The 17606-nt window shown below is 46.7% G+C and overlaps 2 protein-coding genes across 3 annotated transcripts in view; one reads left to right on the top strand and one right to left on the bottom strand.

The window, feature by feature from the left end:
* hps3 (HPS3 biogenesis of lysosomal organelles complex 2 subunit 1) overlaps window positions 1–14628 on the top strand; it is a 33963-nt gene extending 19335 nt beyond the window's left edge. Inside the window, exons 6-19 of one of the 2 annotated variants that reach the window (XM_029708163.1) lie at window positions 586–775; window positions 1230–1311; window positions 2284–2438; window positions 2812–2913; window positions 5920–6028; window positions 6197–6450; window positions 7475–7652; window positions 7760–7993; window positions 8076–8261; window positions 8380–8574; window positions 8667–8765; window positions 8921–9127; window positions 9403–9493; window positions 13685–14628. In XM_029708163.1, coding sequence (XP_029564023.1) covers window positions 586–775; window positions 1230–1311; window positions 2284–2438; window positions 2812–2913; window positions 5920–6028; window positions 6197–6450; window positions 7475–7652; window positions 7760–7993; window positions 8076–8261; window positions 8380–8574; window positions 8667–8765; window positions 8921–9127; window positions 9403–9493; window positions 13685–13812 — 2210 coding nt within the window. In that variant the 3' untranslated portion in view covers window positions 13813–14628. The remainder of the gene's footprint in view (window positions 1–585; window positions 776–1229; window positions 1312–2283; window positions 2439–2811; window positions 2914–5919; window positions 6029–6196; window positions 6451–7474; window positions 7653–7759; window positions 7994–8075; window positions 8262–8379; window positions 8575–8666; window positions 8766–8920; window positions 9128–9402; window positions 9494–13684) is intronic. The other variant, XM_029708164.1, reaches the window with a different exon arrangement.
* A 598-nt stretch (window positions 14629–15226) lies between these two features.
* cp (ceruloplasmin) overlaps window positions 15227–17606 on the bottom strand; it is a 28021-nt gene continuing 25641 nt past the window's right edge. The window contains exons 18-21 of the mRNA XM_029708162.1: window positions 16762–16981; window positions 16329–16468; window positions 15637–15799; window positions 15227–15496 (exon numbers count right to left, since the gene is read on the bottom strand). Of these exons, the coding sequence (XP_029564022.1) occupies window positions 15474–15496; window positions 15637–15799; window positions 16329–16468; window positions 16762–16981 (546 nt within the window). The 3' untranslated portion in view covers window positions 15227–15473. The remainder of the gene's footprint in view (window positions 15497–15636; window positions 15800–16328; window positions 16469–16761; window positions 16982–17606) is intronic.

Here is a 17606-nt window from a genome sequence, read left to right on the forward strand (position 1 = left end):
AGTAAGCTAGCTACAACAGTTAGCTACACAGCTGATCAAGTCACTGCACTGGCGACCAATATCCTGGCACAGAATTTGTACAGGAGATGTACAAACCACCGGTTTGTTTAAATTGTTTCACAATGGCAAACTATTAAATCATTGTCACAATGTGTGTAGTAATTTAGCTAGCTAGTTATTCTGCCTATTTCATAGAGTCATATGAGAGCACGGTGATATCGAAAATTAGGGACTATGTTTTCATTTTTTGAATGGCGGATGCTCATTATTTAAATATCAGTTCCACGTCCTACAAGACTGATCGGTTGAGGGAGGAGTGACGCCATCTGACGTGAGACAATGCGGTAGCTAACATTGCTGCCGTAGAATGTTGTAGTGTCGTGTTAAATGCATCATAATGTAGAAACCTCCAATGTCCCAACTCTCTAAATACATGGCTCTTTCCCTACCTATGGAACTGACATGTAGTGTAAATACATATGTATGAGGGACACTTAAAGTAGGAGCACCTATATTTTCTACATTCCCATCTGCTTCACATCTCATCCCTCTCTCTTCCATTGGTCTCCTCTTCCTGACAACCAGGTAACCAGGAAGTATGTGTGGAGGGGGGTAGAGTGGTGGAGCCGACGTGTTTGTTCTGTTTCTTCTCGCTGCCCAAGACGGGCTATTTGTACAGCGTGAGGGGCGGGGTTCAGATGGTCTCAGCCTATCAGTATCCAGAGAAGGCCCAGCAGGCTGTCCTCACTGACCTCTTCCTCCACATCATCACAAAGTAAGTACAGGACTGGGCTGGGCCTCTCGAGGCGGTAAAGGAAATCCATGAGAACAGTCTTATCTGACTTCGGTGATACCCCGGTATACGGTATAAACAGTATTTTTCAAAATACTGACAGTGGGATTTTCAATACAAAATATATACTTTTTTGGGGGGGGGGGTTGGTAATACTGTATAGCCTGGTATGGTACAGAAACATCTCGATACCGCACGACCCTACTGTGTTTACGCAATCATGTGACATAGCAAGATTTTATCCTGTATTTGAAGCTTTGTCCAGAAATTAGAATTCCACCAAAAATGAAAGCAATTGTCTGGGGGTTGCTGGACCATGTGACATGAAAAGAAAAGGGGACAGTTTGATGAAAAAGCTTTAAATAAAGGTTCAAATTTAGGCATGTCACATGATCTCACAAAACCCAGGGCCCTAATTTCTACCTGTGTTTGTCAGGAATGCTCTCCAGTGCTTCTCAGTGAGGTGTGCAGCAGTAGCAGCCAGAGCTGAGGACCCTTACATCGATACAACCATGAAGGTGAGGAAGCTAATGGAAGCTAATGGAAGCTAATGGAAGCTAATGGAAGCTAATGGAAGACTGATCGACCCACGGCCGGACCCCTAGGGAGCTCTTTGTAGATCTGAGGACTGGGAAAGCTTTTAGTTATCCGTCAGGCTTGGTGGAATTTTCACCATATCTACCCCCTATGCCTTGGACATCTTCATTATTGGTCTTAAGGATGCTTTGACTGAGGCTTCCCCTCGTGTGTGATTGGTTGTGCCTCGGTTGGTTGGGCTCTGATTGGCCCTGCTACACAATAAGACAGGAAGTCATTAGAGTGGATCAGAGCTTCTCCAGAAATACAGATGGCTGTCTGCTTGGCTCAGATCACTGCGTTACAATCACTAAGATGGTGGAGCTGGAAAAGGCTCAAAATGGCAACCACCACTTACACAGTTGCATCTGGTGACAAGAGTGTCGTTGTTTTGTGCAGTGTGTGTGTCTGCATGCGTGCGTGTCCAACAGTGACACAGTGGAATCTGACTAGCACCTTGTAAGGCTGGGCAGCAGTCTCTCTGGAATGGTAATTGATAGCCTAAATGTGATTGTTCTGCACATGCTGGGAGGTCCAATTTTTTAAAATTTAAAGTGGAATCTTCATTGTGAGTGGCTGCTTACCGCCCCTAGGACCTATATTCCACCCGGGAGGTTTCCCAGAGTAAGGCCATAATATCTGTAAGAAACAGTTCTCAATAGTTATCCACTTGACATGTAGCAGCAATATCATTATTTTAATAAATCCCAAAGATACAAAAGTATAATTGTGAGGTAATAACAATGTAATTACAATTTCACCAACTTAACAACCACCAGGTAATAAAAAGTGTGTGTGCGTGCGGTGTGTGTGTGTGTGTTGGTGCGTGCGTGGTGTGTGTGTGTGTTGGTGTGTCGTGCGTGCGCGTGTGTGTGTGCGTGTGTGTGTGTGTGTGTGTGTGTGTGCGCGCGCAGGCCTGTCCTCCCATCACCATGGAGCTGTGTGCTCTGCGTATTCAGCTGTTCATTGGTCTGAAGGCTCTGTGTCACTACCAACACCACATCGTCCTGCTGACCACAGCAGATGTGGAGACCAGGGAGGACACGGAGAGGACCGCACGCAGAGTCATGTAGGTCACACGCACACACTTAGTCACTGTAGTCATAGCTAGAAAAATATTGTGAAATTAAGATTTTGCCCATATCACCCAGCCCTTATCTAATCCTATACCCATGGCCAGAGTATTTTACTGTGTATCACAAGTAAAGCAGCATTCAGACAATACACACACCCATCATGTATTAAGCACTGGAAATATACTTTATTAAGCACTGGAAATATACTTTATTAAGCACTAGAAGTACACTTTATTAAGCACTGAAAGTACACTTTATTTCTTCACATTTGTGTTTTAAAAGATGTAATTGTTAATTTATAGGATTTTAAATATCTGAATCTTCCCTCTCTTTGTCCTTCAAATGTACCTGTAACTCTTATTGTAGAGAATACAAAGATCACAAAACCCTTAGGGGGATTTTCCTAGCAGTAGGTCTAGAGCCTTCCACCACCCCGGCTCTGGAGCGTTTTCTGGCTCACTCCTTCCTGTAAGTCTCCTGGCCCCTTGATGGTGTGTCCCTCTGTAGTCCACCTGGAGTAGTCCACCTGGAATAATCCCCCAAACCCCCAACCCTACTAAAACAATACCCTGTGTGTCTCGTCACTAACTGATGGACTAAACAGGACATCGTATCGGTGTGATGATATCACCTACTGGACATAATATCATGTCATTCATGTGGTGGTCCTATGTAGCTCAGTTGTTAGAGCGTGGCGGTTCGATTCCCGGGACCACCAGTATGTAAAATGTATGCAAGGATGACTCTAAGTCGCGTTTGGATAAAAGTGTTGGGATATATTATGTACTGTGAGCATTAACGTCTGAAAACCCAGTACGCCTGATTAGACTAAAGCATGATGGAGCCAGAGATTGGAAGACTACATGACCAGTAGAGGCCCCCGCAAGAGCAGTAGAGGCCCCCGCAAGAGCAGTAGAGGCCCCCGCAAGAGCAGTGGAGGCCCCCGCAAGAGCAGTGGAGGCCCCCGCAAGAGCAGTGGAGGCCCCCGCAAGAGCAGTGGAGGCCCCCGCAAGAGCAGTGGAGGCCCCCGCAAGAGCAGTGGAGGCCCCCGCAAGAGCAGTGGAGGCCCCCGCAAGAGCAGTGGAGGCCCCCGCAAGGCCAGTGGAGGCCCCCGCAAGGCCAGTGGAGGCCCCCGCAAGGCCAGTAGAATCAGGAAGTGAGACCATGCATTCACAGACGAGAAGGAGGGAAACATGCAGAAAATACCATTCCTCCACCAAGCTGACTTTTTTTTTTATCCAAATCTTACACACAGGGGCTTTGTTATCACATGAGACTGCTTGACACTGCAGCGTGTTTCACTGGCTAAGAGCATCAGGTCTGTTATTAGCTGTTGCTGCTACAGGCTGTACTGGACAGGGAGCCGATAGAACACACACACACACACACACACACAATGTGTTCAGCACATGGGTCAGTAGGCCTTGTGTGTTAACATGTGGAGTCATGAAGAAAAGCATGCAACGTGTCTGATTGACATTAACGCCCAAAACCCCTGCCCTCAATAACATCCTCTGTTGATTGGTTTGCATTGGTAGGTAGTCAGACTAATCTCTAGGGAGAAGTGCTAGCACTTACTTTACTAATAGCTACTATGTTATGTGGTTGTCTCACCTAGCTCCCTTCGCTAACTCTAAGTCACTCTGGATAAGAGCGTCTGCTAAATGACTAACATGTAAACTGGAACTAAAACTAAATGTTTGGTGTTCTTTGAGCTCATAGGTTTGTGTCATTCATGTGAACTCCAATTGAACTACACGCTTTCGGCATTCTGCATGGTCCTGCCCAGGGGCTATTGTAACCTTTTTGAGCTTGATGTTATGGCAGCTGAGCTGTACAGTCGTGGCCACAAGTTTTGAGAATGACCCAAATATTAATTTCCACAAAGTTTGCTGCTTCAGTGTCTTTAGATATTTTTGTCAGATGTTACTATGGAATACTGAAGTATAATTACAAGCATTTCATAAGTGTCAAAGGCTTTTATTGACAATTACATGAAGTTGATGCAAAGAGTCAATATTTGCAGTGTTGACCCTTCTTTTTCAAGACCTCTGCAATCCGCCCTGGCATGCTGTCAATTAACTTCTGGGCCACATCCTGACTGATGGCAGCCCATTCTTGCATAATCAATGCTTGGAGTTTATCAGAATTTGTGGGTTTTTGTTTATCCACCCGCCTCTTGATGATTGACCACAAGTTCTCAATGGGATTAAGGTCTGGGGAGTTTCCTGGCCATGGACCCAAAATATCGATGTTTTGCTCCCCGAGCCACTTAGTTATCACTTTTGCCTTATGGCAAGGTGCTCCATCATGCTGGAAAAGGCATTTTTCGTCACCAAACTGTTCCTGGATGGTTGGGAGAAGTTTCTCTCGGAGGATGTGTTGGTACCATTCTTTATTCATGGCTGTGTTCTTAGGCAAAATTGTGAGTGAGCCCACTCCCTTGGCTGAGAAGCAACCCCACACATGAATGGTCTCAGGATGCTTTACTGTTGGCATGACATAAGACTGATGGTAGCGCTCACCTTGTCTTCTCCAGACAAGCTTTTTTCCGGATGCCCCAAACAATCGGAAAGGGGATTAATCAGAGAAAATGACTTTACCCCAGTCCTCAGAAGTCCAATCCCTGTACCTTTTGCAGAATATCAGTCTGTCCCTGATGTTTTTCCTGGAGAGAAGTGGCTTCTTTGCTGCCCTTCTTGACACCAGGCCATCCTCAAAGTCTTTGCCTCACTGTGCGTGCAGATGCACTCACACCTGCCTGCTGCCATTCCTGAGCGAGCTCTGTACTGGTGGTGCCCCGATCCCGCAGCTGAATCAACTTTAGGAGACGGTCCTGGCGCTTTCTGGACTTTCTTGGGTGCCTTGAAGCCTTCTTCACAACAATTGAACCGTTCTTGATGATCCGATAAATGGTTGATTTAGGTGCAATCTTACTGGCAGCAATATCCTTGCCTGTGAAGCCCTTTTTGTGCAAAGCAATGATGTTGGCACGTGTTTCCTTGCAGGTAACCATGGTTTACAGAGGAAGGAACAATAAATTCCAAGCACCACCCTCCTTTTGAAGCTTCCAGTCTGTTATTCGAACTCAATCAGCATGGCAGAGTAATCTCCAGCCTTGTCCTCGTCAACACTCACACCTGTGTTAACGAGAGAATCACTGACATGATGTCAGCTGGTCCTTTTGTGGCAGGGCTACAATGCAGTGGAAATATTTTTGGGGGATTCAGTTAATTTGCATGGCAAAGAGGGACATTCATCTGATCACTCTTCATAACATTCTGGAGTATATGCAAATTGCCATCATACAAACTGAGGCAGCAGACTTTGTGAAAATTAATATTTGTGTCATTCTCAAAACTTTTGGCCACGACTGTAGTTTCTGACCACCTAGATAGAAGCTGTAATGTCTGCCATCTGTGGCCGTTTTTTTATAGAGATGAGCTGACTGTACTTCCTGCTTCTCTGACCCAGGAACAGGAAGTCACACTTCACTAAGCCCCAGAATCCCAGTGAGATGGGTCACGGCTGGAACCTGTACGTGGTCAACACCGTCCCCCCGCTCCAGCTCTACAACGAGATGGTAACGCACAATGATAACATGACAACAATAGCCTTACTGTTATGACACCTTACCTCATTTTACCATTATTTTTTCTTTGGCCTTTGTTTGTTGAATGCATGGTTCAGCACAACCATCATTTATAGTGTTTAACCTTGCATTCAACAATCAACCATTTCTCTGGGCTAGGTGGAGTACAGTAAGACATATGAGGAGACCAACCCTCTGTCTCAGAGCTGTCTGCACCTGCTCAGTGAAGCCCACCTCCTCCTGAGAGCCACGCTCCTGGACCCCCGGGTTGGAAACCCTGTAGAGCGGCGTCAGACCACTGGTCAGAACCTAGCCCAGGCCCTGGGATATAATACAACACGCATCGCAGACAGACAGGAGCTGCAGCAGGCCTTTCAGGAGAGCTGCGCCCAGTTAGGAGACTGCTTCAGCAGGTCAGTGGGGTCAGATCACATTAACATCAAGGTTGATATGTTAGTTGATTGATGTGTTGGTGGACTGATTGATGTGTTGGTGGACTGATTTGTGTGTTGTTGGACTGATTTGTGTGTTGGTTTACTGATTGTTGTGTTGGTGGACTGATTGATGCGTTGGTGGACTGATTGATGCGTTGGTGGACTGATTGATGCGTTGGTGGACTGATTGATGCGTTGGTGGACTGATTGATGTGTTGGTGGACTGATTGGTGTGTTGGTGGACTGATTGGTGTGTTGGTGGACTGATTTGTGTGTTGGTGGACTGATTTGTGTGTTGGTGGACTGATTGATGTGTTGGTGGACTGATTGATGTGTTGGTGGACTGATTGATGTGTTGGTGGACTGATTGATGTGTTGGTGGACTGATTGATGTGTTGGTGGACTGATTGATGTGTTGGTGGACTGATTGATGTGTTGGTGGACTGATTGGTGTGTTGGTGGACTGATTGATGTGTTGGTGGACTGATTGATGTGTTGGTGGACTGATTGATGTGTTGGTGGACTGATTTGTGTGTTGGTGGACTGATTGATGTGTTGGTGGACTGATTGATGTGTTGGTGGACTGATTGATGTGTTGGTGGACTGATTGATGCGTTGGTGGACTGATTTGTGTGTTGGTGGACTGATTTGTGTGTTGGTGGACTGATTGATGTGTTGGTGGACTGATTGGTGTGTTGGTGGACTGATTGATGTGTTGGTGGACTGATTGATGTGTTGGTGGACTGATTGATGTGTTGGTGGACTGATTTGTGTGTTGGTGGACTGATTGATGTGTTGGTGGACTGATTGATGTGTTGGTGGACTGATTGATGTGTTGGTGGACTGATTGATGCGTTGGTGGACTGATTTGTGTGTTGGTGGACTGATTTGTGTGTTGGTGGACTGATTGATGCGTTGGTGGACTGATTTGTGTGTTGGTGGACTGATTTGTGTGTTGGTTTACTGAATGTAAAGTGCGACCATCCCTTCCACTGATGTGTAGGTTTGATAAGCGTGACTGCCACTTGGCCCTGCCCTACTATAAGATGTCAGGCCTGTCTCTGACAGAGGTGATCTCCAGGAACAGGGGTCTGTCTAACAGCCTCTGTGGCTACGGGAAGGGCTTCCTCTTCTTCCTCAAACACTCCCTCTATGAGGAGACCCTGGAGCTGCTCACTGAGGTAACTTTCACCAGTCTTTGGAGACCTCCAGCCATTCCAATACAAGCTCTTCTGATTCAATAGCCACACTGTTGAGATTCAGTGGTTGGTGTCTGTGTGTGTTGTAGGAGACAGCCAACGAGGTGCTGGATATCTTCGGTGTGGCCGAGCCGTCCCAGCTTCCCCATGTTATAGCCAGCCCTTCCATGGCCAGAGCCAGCCCTGACTGTGGTCTGGCCCACCTAGAGCGGCTGGAGTCCATCGGAGCCCCCTCCGTACCCCTCACCCTGTCCAAGGCTTCCCTGGCCCTGCGCATGGCAGACCTGCAGCTCTACAGGCAGCACATGGGCCAACACACAGAGGTCCGATCATGTTTGTGTATGGTGGTGGGGGAAGGAGAGAGTGTGTGTGTGAACAGTGTATCTGCTCTATGCCCCGTCCCAGATGCTGCAGGTGTATGGGTTCATTGAGGAAGCCAAGCTGCTGCTGCACGGCAGAGGAGATGCGGTGGTACCTACTCTCCTGGCTCGCCACCTCAGGGACAACCAGGACGGCCTGCTGGTGGCAGCCATGGTGGCGCTGCACGAGAACGACAAGGTCAAACTGGACGAGGCTGACCTCTTCTTCCAGGTTAGGGTTACTGTGTGTGTGTGTCATTCCTCCAGGATTCCTGTAAGATTTCCTCCAGAATTCGATTCCAAAATGTGACAATATGTAATGCGTTTCATTGTGAGTGTGTTTCCTGTAGGAGCTGTGTGGGGACGTGTCAGGGCCCCAGGGAGGCCCTCAGCTGCTGGTTGACTTCTGGGAAGCCTTGCTGATGGCCTCGTCACAGGAAGCTGTCATCCAGGAGCTGCTGTTCCGCCTCACCACTGTCTACATCGATCGCGTCACACGCCGAGACGGCCGCGGATTCAAACCGCTCAAGAGCGCAGACGACCTGGTGTGTTTTCTGTGTGTCTGTAGCGTGTTCTTCCCTAGGGCTGGCGTCTAGGAGGTAGTGGAGATCCCTGGGTGACTGTTTCTGTGTTACAGATTAACTGGTGTTCCCATTACGGCGTGTTGCATCCCTGGGTCAGCATCCTGACTCCAGCTCACGTCAACATCATTACAGAGGACCTCCACAAACTACAGGTCAGTCTCTCTGCATCATGTCCGTGCTATTAATTAATTTATCAGTCAGACGTGGAATCAATCAACCAACAAATCAACTTGTAAAATAAAGCTTCTTTTTTTTAACCCTTACATGTAAATGTACCACTATGGTGAACAAACAATGAATCATCCAGTCCCTGCTGTGCGGTCCCACCCTGGACGCGTCATCCATCCTGCCCCTGTTGGAGCAGCTGCCAGACGGGGACAACGCCGGGCTCAGTGTGCACGTGCTCTGTGCCACCAAGCTGGGTCACTACGAGAGCTCCATCGAGAGGTTGCTAGACCGCTGTCCTCAGGCCATCATCCCTTATGCTAATCATGAGCTGCAGAACAACAACATGGTGGGTACTGTGGAACTGTCGTCCTTCTATGAAACATATATGCATTGCCCCAACTCCTTTGCCCCTACTGTGGATCTTACCCTATCTGTACTTACTCATCCTCATAACCTCAGTCCTACGGTCTGAATGCTAAGGGATAGATTCAATGAGCCGACGTATGCAGCTTTTTTATAGTGAATGCGGTCTCTGTGAACACGGGAACATTGCCTTTTTTTAAATATTTCAATGGTTCTATAGTGCATATCTTTCTAATGGATGAATGTGTTTTTGTTCAGGCTCTGTGGTGGCAGAAGCTGTTCCCTGAGCTGTGTGAGAGAACCAGGGCAACACAGGGAGAGAACACCATCCTGCTGGCTGCACTCAAAGGTACACTCACAGCCAAACTACACTGTCATCGCCACGTCTCTGTAACGTCGTCTATGAGACATGCGTTGCAAAGATGCAGCTGCACAGAAATAAACACATAATATCAGATATAAATTCACAAATAATCTCAATAATCCTAAAACTAAGTAGGAAAATAGGAAAAATCACCCTGCACACATTGAAAGGTTTGGTATAGCATTTTAGGTTAAATGTTGAAAAATTTAAATGTTTATATAACTACTTCAAATCATTTTAATTACAACAAACATTTGTTGCTGAAGTTGCAAGAATATCCTCCCGTTGTGAAGCGTGACCGACATGTAGGCGGTGCTCTAATATCCTCCCGTTGTGAAGCGTGACCGACATGTAGGCGGGGCTCTAATATCCTCCCCTTGTGAAGCGTGACCGACATGTAGGTGGTGCTCTAATATCCTCCCCTTGTGAAGCGTGACCGACATGTAGGCGGTGCTCTAATATCCTCCCCTTGTGAAGCGTGACCGACATGTAGGCGGTGCTCTAATATCCTCCCGTTGTGAAGCGTGGCCGACATGTAGGCGGTGCTCTAACATCCTCCCGTTGTGAAGCGTGACCGACATGTAGGCGGTGCTCTAATATCCTCCCGTTGTGAAGCGTGGCCGACATGTAGGCGGTGCTGTAATATCCTCCCGTTGTGAAGCGTGGCCGACATGTAGGCGGTGCTCTAATATCCTCCCGTTGTGAAGCGTGGCCGACATGTAGGCGGTGCTGTAATATCCTCCCGTTGTGAAGCGTGGCCGAAGTGTAGGCGGTGCTCTAATATCCTCCCGTTGTGAAGCGTGGCCGAAGTGTAGGCGGTGCTCTAATATCCTCCCGTTGTGAAGCGTGGCCGACGTGTAGCCGGTGCTCTAATATCCTCCCGTTGTGAAGCGTGGCCGACATGTAGCCGGTGCTCTAATATCCTTCCGTTGTGAAGCGTGGCCGAAGTGTAGGCGGTGCTCTAATATCCTCCTGTTGTGAAGCGTGACCGACATGTAGGCGGTGCTCTAATATCCTCCCGTTGTGAAGCGTGGCCGACATGTAGCCGGTGCTCTAATATCCTCCCGTTGTGAAGCGTGGCCGACATGTAGCCGGTGCTGTAATATCCTCCCGTTGTGAAGCGTGGCCGAAGTGTAGGCGGTGCGCTTCTATTCTATCTGCATATCACATATCACAATTTAAATGTTTATATAACTACTTCAAATCATTTTAATTACAACAAACATTTGTTGCTGAAGTTGCAAGAATATCCTCCCGTTGTGAAGCGTGACCGACATGTAGGCGGTGCTCTAATATCCTCCCGTTGTGAAGCGTGACCGACATGTAGGCGGTGCTCTAATATCCTCCCGTTGTGAAGCGTGACCGACATGTAGGCGGGGCTCTAATATCCTCCCCTTGTGAAGCGTGACCGACATGTAGGCGGTGCTCTAATATCCTCCCCTTGTGAAGCGTGACCGACATGTAGGTGGTGCTCTAATATCCTCCCGTTGTGAAGCGTGGCCGACATGTAGGCGGTGCTCTAACATCCTCCCGTTGTGAAGCGTGACCGACATGTAGGCGGTGCTCTAATATCCTCCCGTTGTGAAGCGTGGCCGACATGTAGGCGGTGCTGTAATATCCTCCCGTTGTGAAGCGTGGCCGACATGTAGGCGGTGCTGTAATATCCTCCCGTTGTGAAGCGTGGCCGAAGTGTAGGCGGTGCTCTAATATCCTCCCGTTGTGAAGCGTGGCCGAAGTGTAGGCGGTGCTCTAATATCCTCCCGTTGTGAAGCGTGGCCGACGTGTAGCCGGTGCTCTAATATCCTCCCGTTGTGAAGCGTGGCCGACATGTAGCCGGTGCTCTAATATCCTTCCGTTGTGAAGCGTGGCCGAAGTGTAGGCGGTGCTCTAATATCCTCCTGTTGTGAAGCGTGACCGACATGTAGGCGGTGCTCTAATATCCTCCCGTTGTGAAGCGTGGCCGACATGTAGCCGGTGCTCTAATATCCTCCCGTTGTGAAGCGTGGCCGACATGTAGCCGGTGCTGTAATATCCTCCCGTTGTGAAGCGTGGCCGAAGTGTAGGCGGTGCTCTAATATCCTCCCGTTGTGAAGCGTGGCCGAAGTGTAGGCGGTGCTCTAATATCCTCCCGTTGTGAAGCGTGGCCGACGTGTAGCCGGTGCTCTAATATCCTCCCGTTGTGAAGCGTGGCCGAAGTGTAGGCGGTGCTCTAATATCCTCCTGTTGTGAAGCGTGACCGACATGTAGGCGGTGCTCTAATATCCTCCCGTTGTGAAGCGTGGCCGACATGTAGCCGGTGCTCTAATATCCTCCCGTTGTGAAGCGTGGCCGACATGTAGCCGGTGCTGTAATATCCTCCCGTTGTGAAGCGTGGCCGAAGTGTAGGCGGTGCTCTAATATCCTCCCGTTGTGAAGCGTGGCCGAAGTGTAGGCGGTGCTCTAATATCCTCCCGTTGTGAAGCGTGGCCGACGTGTAGCCGGTGCTCTAATATCCTCCCGTTGTGAAGCGTGGCCGACATGTAGCCGGTGCTCTAATATCCTTCCGTTGTGAAGCGTGGCCGAAGTGTAGGCGGTGCTCTAATATCCTCCTGTTGTGAAGCGTGACCGACATGTAGGCGGTGCTCTAATATCCTCCCGTTGTGAAGCGTGGCCGACATGTAGCCGGTGCTCTAATATCCTCCCGTTGTGAAGCGTGGCCGACATGTAGCCGGTGCTGTAATATCCTCCCGTTGTGAAGCGTGGCCGACATGTAGCCGGTGCTCTAATATCCTCCCGTTGTGAAGCGTGGCCGAAGTGTAGGCGGTGCGCTTCTATTCTATCTGCATATCACAAGAAGTACATTTTGTAGCCACGCATCTCGTCACGTTCCCAGAGCAGCACCGTGAAAGCCATGTTGAGGGAGATATGACTGTACACTCTCGTCACGGTGTCACTATAGTTTCACCGTTAGACTCTAGCCTGTGTTTTCAAGCATAGGGTTTAACTGCAGAATGTCACCACCTTTGCTGTGGTTAAAGAGCTGTTTAAACAATAACAAGGTTCACCCCACCACTGTTTTGGGTAACAGCTTAGGGATGGGGCTGGATAAGTATAACCAGTCTCAAGTGATTATAGAGTTATGGATGCAAGGACTGACCATCCATGCTATCAAAATGTATAGTTTTAAACATGTTTTGAGAGTATACAGTGTGTGTTAACAATTACAATGTTTTCCAAACAGTGGAGTAAAACATGCTTTTATTTTGGTTTCTGATGGGTTACGACAGTTGACCTAAGATCATGTGGCGTATAGATGTTTTACACCGAACAAAAATAGAAACGCAACATGTATTTCATGAGCTGAAATAAAAGATCCCAGAAATGTGACAAACACACAAAAAGCTTATTTCTCTAAAATATTGTGCACAAATTTGTTTACATCCCTGTTAGTGAGCATTTCTCAAGATAATCTATCTACCTGACAGGTGTAGCATATCAAGAAGCTGATTAAACAACATGATCATTACACAGGTGCATCTTGTGCTGGGGACAATAAAATACCACTCTAAAATGTGCAGTTTTGTCACACAACACAATGCCACAGATGTCTCAAGTTGAGGGAGCGTGCAATTAGCATGCTGACTGCAGGAATGTCCACCAGAGCTGTTGCCAGATAATTTAATGTTAATTTGTCAGTACGTCCAACTGGCCTAACAACCGAAGACCACATGTAACCACGCCAGCTCAGGACCTTCACACATTTAGCTTCTTCATCGGTAGGATCGTTTGAGACCAGTCACACCGGACAGCTGATGAAACTGAGGAGTATTTCAGTCCTTTTGTGGGGAGAAACTCATTCTGATTGGCTGGGCCTGACTGGGCGGGCCTGCCTCCCAAGTGGGTGGGCATATGCCCACCCATGGCTGCGTCCCTGCCCAGTCATGTGAAATCCATAGATTAGGGCCTAATGAATTTATTTCAATTGAGTGATCTTCTTTTACATGAACTGTAACTCACTAAAATCCTTGAAATTGTTGCATGTTGCGTTTTATTTTTGTTCAGTATAGATTCTTCAAGAATCATTGGATGAATATAATTCATTTAAAAGTAAAAAAATGTATGTATAGTATGAATTGCAGATTGCCCCTTTTAATTTTCAGAGTTGGGCCATAACATCTGCATTTTCCCTGACAACAGAAACGCTGGTGGTGGTTGCCATGGAGCTGAACCCCCTGGAGTTCCTGGACCTGTTGCCTGACGACGGGACGGTCCACTTCTTCCTGCCTCACCTGCTGGAGTGCAGCCAGAGAAACCTCATGATGTGAGGAGGAGGAGCCGTAGAATTACAACTAGTAGAACAGACATACAGTAGTTCTAAAAGCCACTGTTTTATTTCACGGTCCATCCAATATGGCAGATTAGTTGAATTTGACATTTCTGCCTAAGTAGAACAGGTTAGTTAGTGTCCATTTTAAGCATTCATTCCAAATGGTACGCCCAGTACAGCAACTGATGCAACGGACCGCTGGTTTGAATGGAAATGTCCCTTCTACTGATTCTATTTCTATGGAGGATCCTAAACCTAGAAGGCGCTGGACAATCAACCACTTAGTGTGGAGTGAGCCTCTCAAAACACTACTACTGTAGAGCCTTATGGAAATGTTACCCATACAAAACCACCATTTGTAGTCCTATTTGTCAAATTAATATGAACAGAGAATTTTGCTGTGCAGAGATATGACTATTTTCTGATTTTTAATAAGGAAATCCTGAATTATTTTTAAACTTTTTTTTCTTTTTCTCTGACCTCAATTTTTCTATTACTGTTTAGTGTTGTCCCGTCGCTAGTCGTACCCTGCAGTGGTACAAGTCCTCTTCTGTGTGGACTTGTAGATACCCCTGAGGTCTTTATTACTGAGTATTAGGAACTGGATGTTGAGTTATACACTGGACTAATCTTTCTGGTGTTCATTGGAAGAAGAGATAAGAAAAGGTGGTTGAATAACGTGGAAGGAAGGAATTTTCTCAGAGGTATAACCTCACTACTGTGAAACCAGTATATAATCTATTCCCAGTGTTTGTTTTGCTTTTATCAGTTGTTTTTTTGGTTCACTGCGTTTAATAAATGCTCTCTAAAAACATTTCATGTTGGTTCTGCTCCTTTCACAAACACATTAGCAATATATTGACGTGTACACCCACCGGGCCAGTTTATTATTAAACCCATCTAGTACCGGGTCGGAGTCCCCTTTGCTTCCAGAACAGCCTGAATTATTCGGGGAATTGATTCTACATGTCAGAAATGTTCCATAGGGATGTTGGTCCATGCTGACACCATGGAATCTCCCAGTTGCTGCAGATTGGACGGAGGTACACCACCGCCTCCGGCCTGTACCGTTGACACCAGGCAGGATGGGTCCAGTGTTGGTGATCGCGTGCCCTCTGGAGCCGCTTCTTCTTGTTTTTAGCTGATAGGAGTGGAATCCAGTGTGGTCGTCTGCTGCAATAGCCCATGCGTGAGAAGGACCGAGATTGCTGTTCTCCATACTACTGTCGTACTGTGCCGTTATTTGTATGTTTGGCCCGCCAGTTCGCTTTCACGATTCTTTCCATTCTCCTTCGACCTCTCGTCCACAGGACTGCCTCTGATTGGATCTTTTTTGTTTGTCGTTCCGTTCTCTGTAAACCTTTTAGACACTCGTTCGTGCCAAGTTGGACAACATCAGAAACGACATCAGGGAGGATTTTATATTTTCTTTATTCAAAATGTATTTTAGAGCATTGACATTAGACATTGCTCATTGCTTTTTTTTATTTATTTCACCTTTATTTAACCAGGTAGGCTTAAACCCTGTATTAAAGCCGTTTAGTTAATTCATGCATTGTCAGTGGTCACGGTGATCCTTATGTGGAATACGAGGTCAATGTGTAATTACTGAAGAGATGTACGTAGCTTTTATTCGCTGTTTGTGTTAATGCTCCGCGTTCATCCAAAAAAGCCCTTCTTTTCTAAAGACACAAAAACACAGAGAGGTTAGTTGTATAAACATTCACAAGTGGGAGTAACAGCTAAATTATAGAGTGTAAACACACACACACACGGTAACCCACACTTCACACACAGTGAACCAAACCCACACACTCCTTACCTTTCTCAGTGACTTTGTAGACTGTTACCATGCCAGCCTTGATGTGGTCTGCGACGTGGCAGTGCAGCAGCCAAGAGCCTGGGTACTTAGGTCTCATCTTCACCGTCTGGAAGGTGCCTGGGAACAGTTCAAACACGTCTGCACGGTGGGACCCTCCACTCAGCTGGGGAACACAGGACCGGAGTATATATGTAACCATTTTGTTGAGTCAGATTCAGATGTATTAGTCCTAGGCTAGAAGAGCAAGGGCTCGATTCAGAGTTTTATAGTGTGATTTGGAATTAAGGTCATTTCCGTTTTGAGCCATCCTATGCAGCGTTTACTGTGAATGCAGTCTCCGGCTAATGCGGGAACATTTGCCTTTAAATTTCTATAAGGCTGTAGCCAGACTGAATGTAGCCACACCCTGTGTTCCCAAGACAACCGTGAAGAAAATGTAGATAAAGTGTATGCATACTTGACTGACCGCCTACATCTGAGCTTATGGTCCATAATTCAATGTGGTCTTCAATGTGACCTCTCTGTTCTGTTTTTATTTTTTTTAATAAAAGTTCTGATGATTTAGAGCTTCATACACTTAAATTGGAGGAAAGTTATGCTGCTTTGAAAGTTTCCAGGAAAGTTTTTGAGGAAATGTACACCTAATGATTTTTTAAATATTTTTTTTTTAATATGGTCAAATGGGATCTTACCTTATAGTCAAAGCTGTGCCCGTGGAAGTGGGCAGTGTGGATGTCTATCTCGTTTCCCATCCCCATCAAGTACCAGTACACCTTGTCCCCCACTTCCATGTTCAGTCCCAGCAGGTTTCCATACAGCTGCCCGTTGATGCCTACAGCAGAGATATGTCAGTGACAAAAACATCAATTTATCCGGGGCAGTATTTATCAAGTGCCTCAGAGTAGGAGTGCTGATCTATAAAAGGCAAAAACTGATCCTAGATCACTCCTGTGAATAGGCCCTGGTCCCACTTTAAACAAACAATAGCTTTTTAAGGCCTATTAATGAAGGCTTAATAAACCCCTTTTTATAAGGCCTATATAAATGCTTCAGAAATCATTAAGCAAAGGCTTTCCTATTAACGGTGGCAAAATAACATACACCCCTTTCTTTCCCAAGCCTCACCATGCATTTTATTGCTTTCGATGAAGTCCTCATCCTCTTTGATGTTCCTGGTGGGGGTCTTGATGTTTGTTTTGATGTTGTCGTCCAGGTACCAGGACTCGTTCTCATCAAACACCATGAAGAGGAGAGCAAACTCTTCCACTTCCTTCTTCAGTCCAAATGATCTCGCATAGCTCCGTCTACATATAACTAGGGGACCAATTAGACCGCTGTACAGGTCCTGGGGGTAGACACCAATGATGTATGTAAATATGTGTGTTAACGTGTATGTATTTAAATGTATACTATATCTACAGAAGTATGTGGACACCCCTTCAAATTAGTGGATTCGGCTACTTCAGCCACACCCGTTGCTGACAGGTGTATAAAATCGAGCATACAGCCATGCAATCTCCATAGACAAACATTGGCAGTAGAATGGCCTTATCGATGAGCTCAGTGACTTTCATTGTGGCACCGTAATAGGATGCCACCTTTCCAACAAGTCAGTTTGTCAAATTTCTGCACTGGTAAAGCTGCCCTGGCCAACTGTAAGTGTTGTTATTGTGAAGTGGAAATGTCTTGAACAGAGCTGCCCAACCCTCTTCCTGGAGATCTACTGTCCTGTAGGTTTTCACTCCAACCCTCTTCCTGGAGATCTACTGTCCTGTAGGTTTTCAGTCCTACCCTCTTCCTGGAGATCTACCGTCCTGTAGGTTTTCAGTCCAACCCTCTTCCTGGAGATATACTGTCCTGTAGGGTTTCAGTCCAACCCTCTTCCTGGAGATCTACCGTCCTGTAGGTTTTCAGTGCAACCCTCTTCCTGGAGATCTACTGTCCTGTAGGTTTTCAGTCCAACCCTCTTC

This window comes from Salmo trutta, chromosome 22 (assembly GCF_901001165.1).
Source record: "Salmo trutta chromosome 22, fSalTru1.1, whole genome shotgun sequence".
Taxonomy (NCBI): Eukaryota; Metazoa; Chordata; class Actinopteri; order Salmoniformes; family Salmonidae; genus Salmo; species Salmo trutta.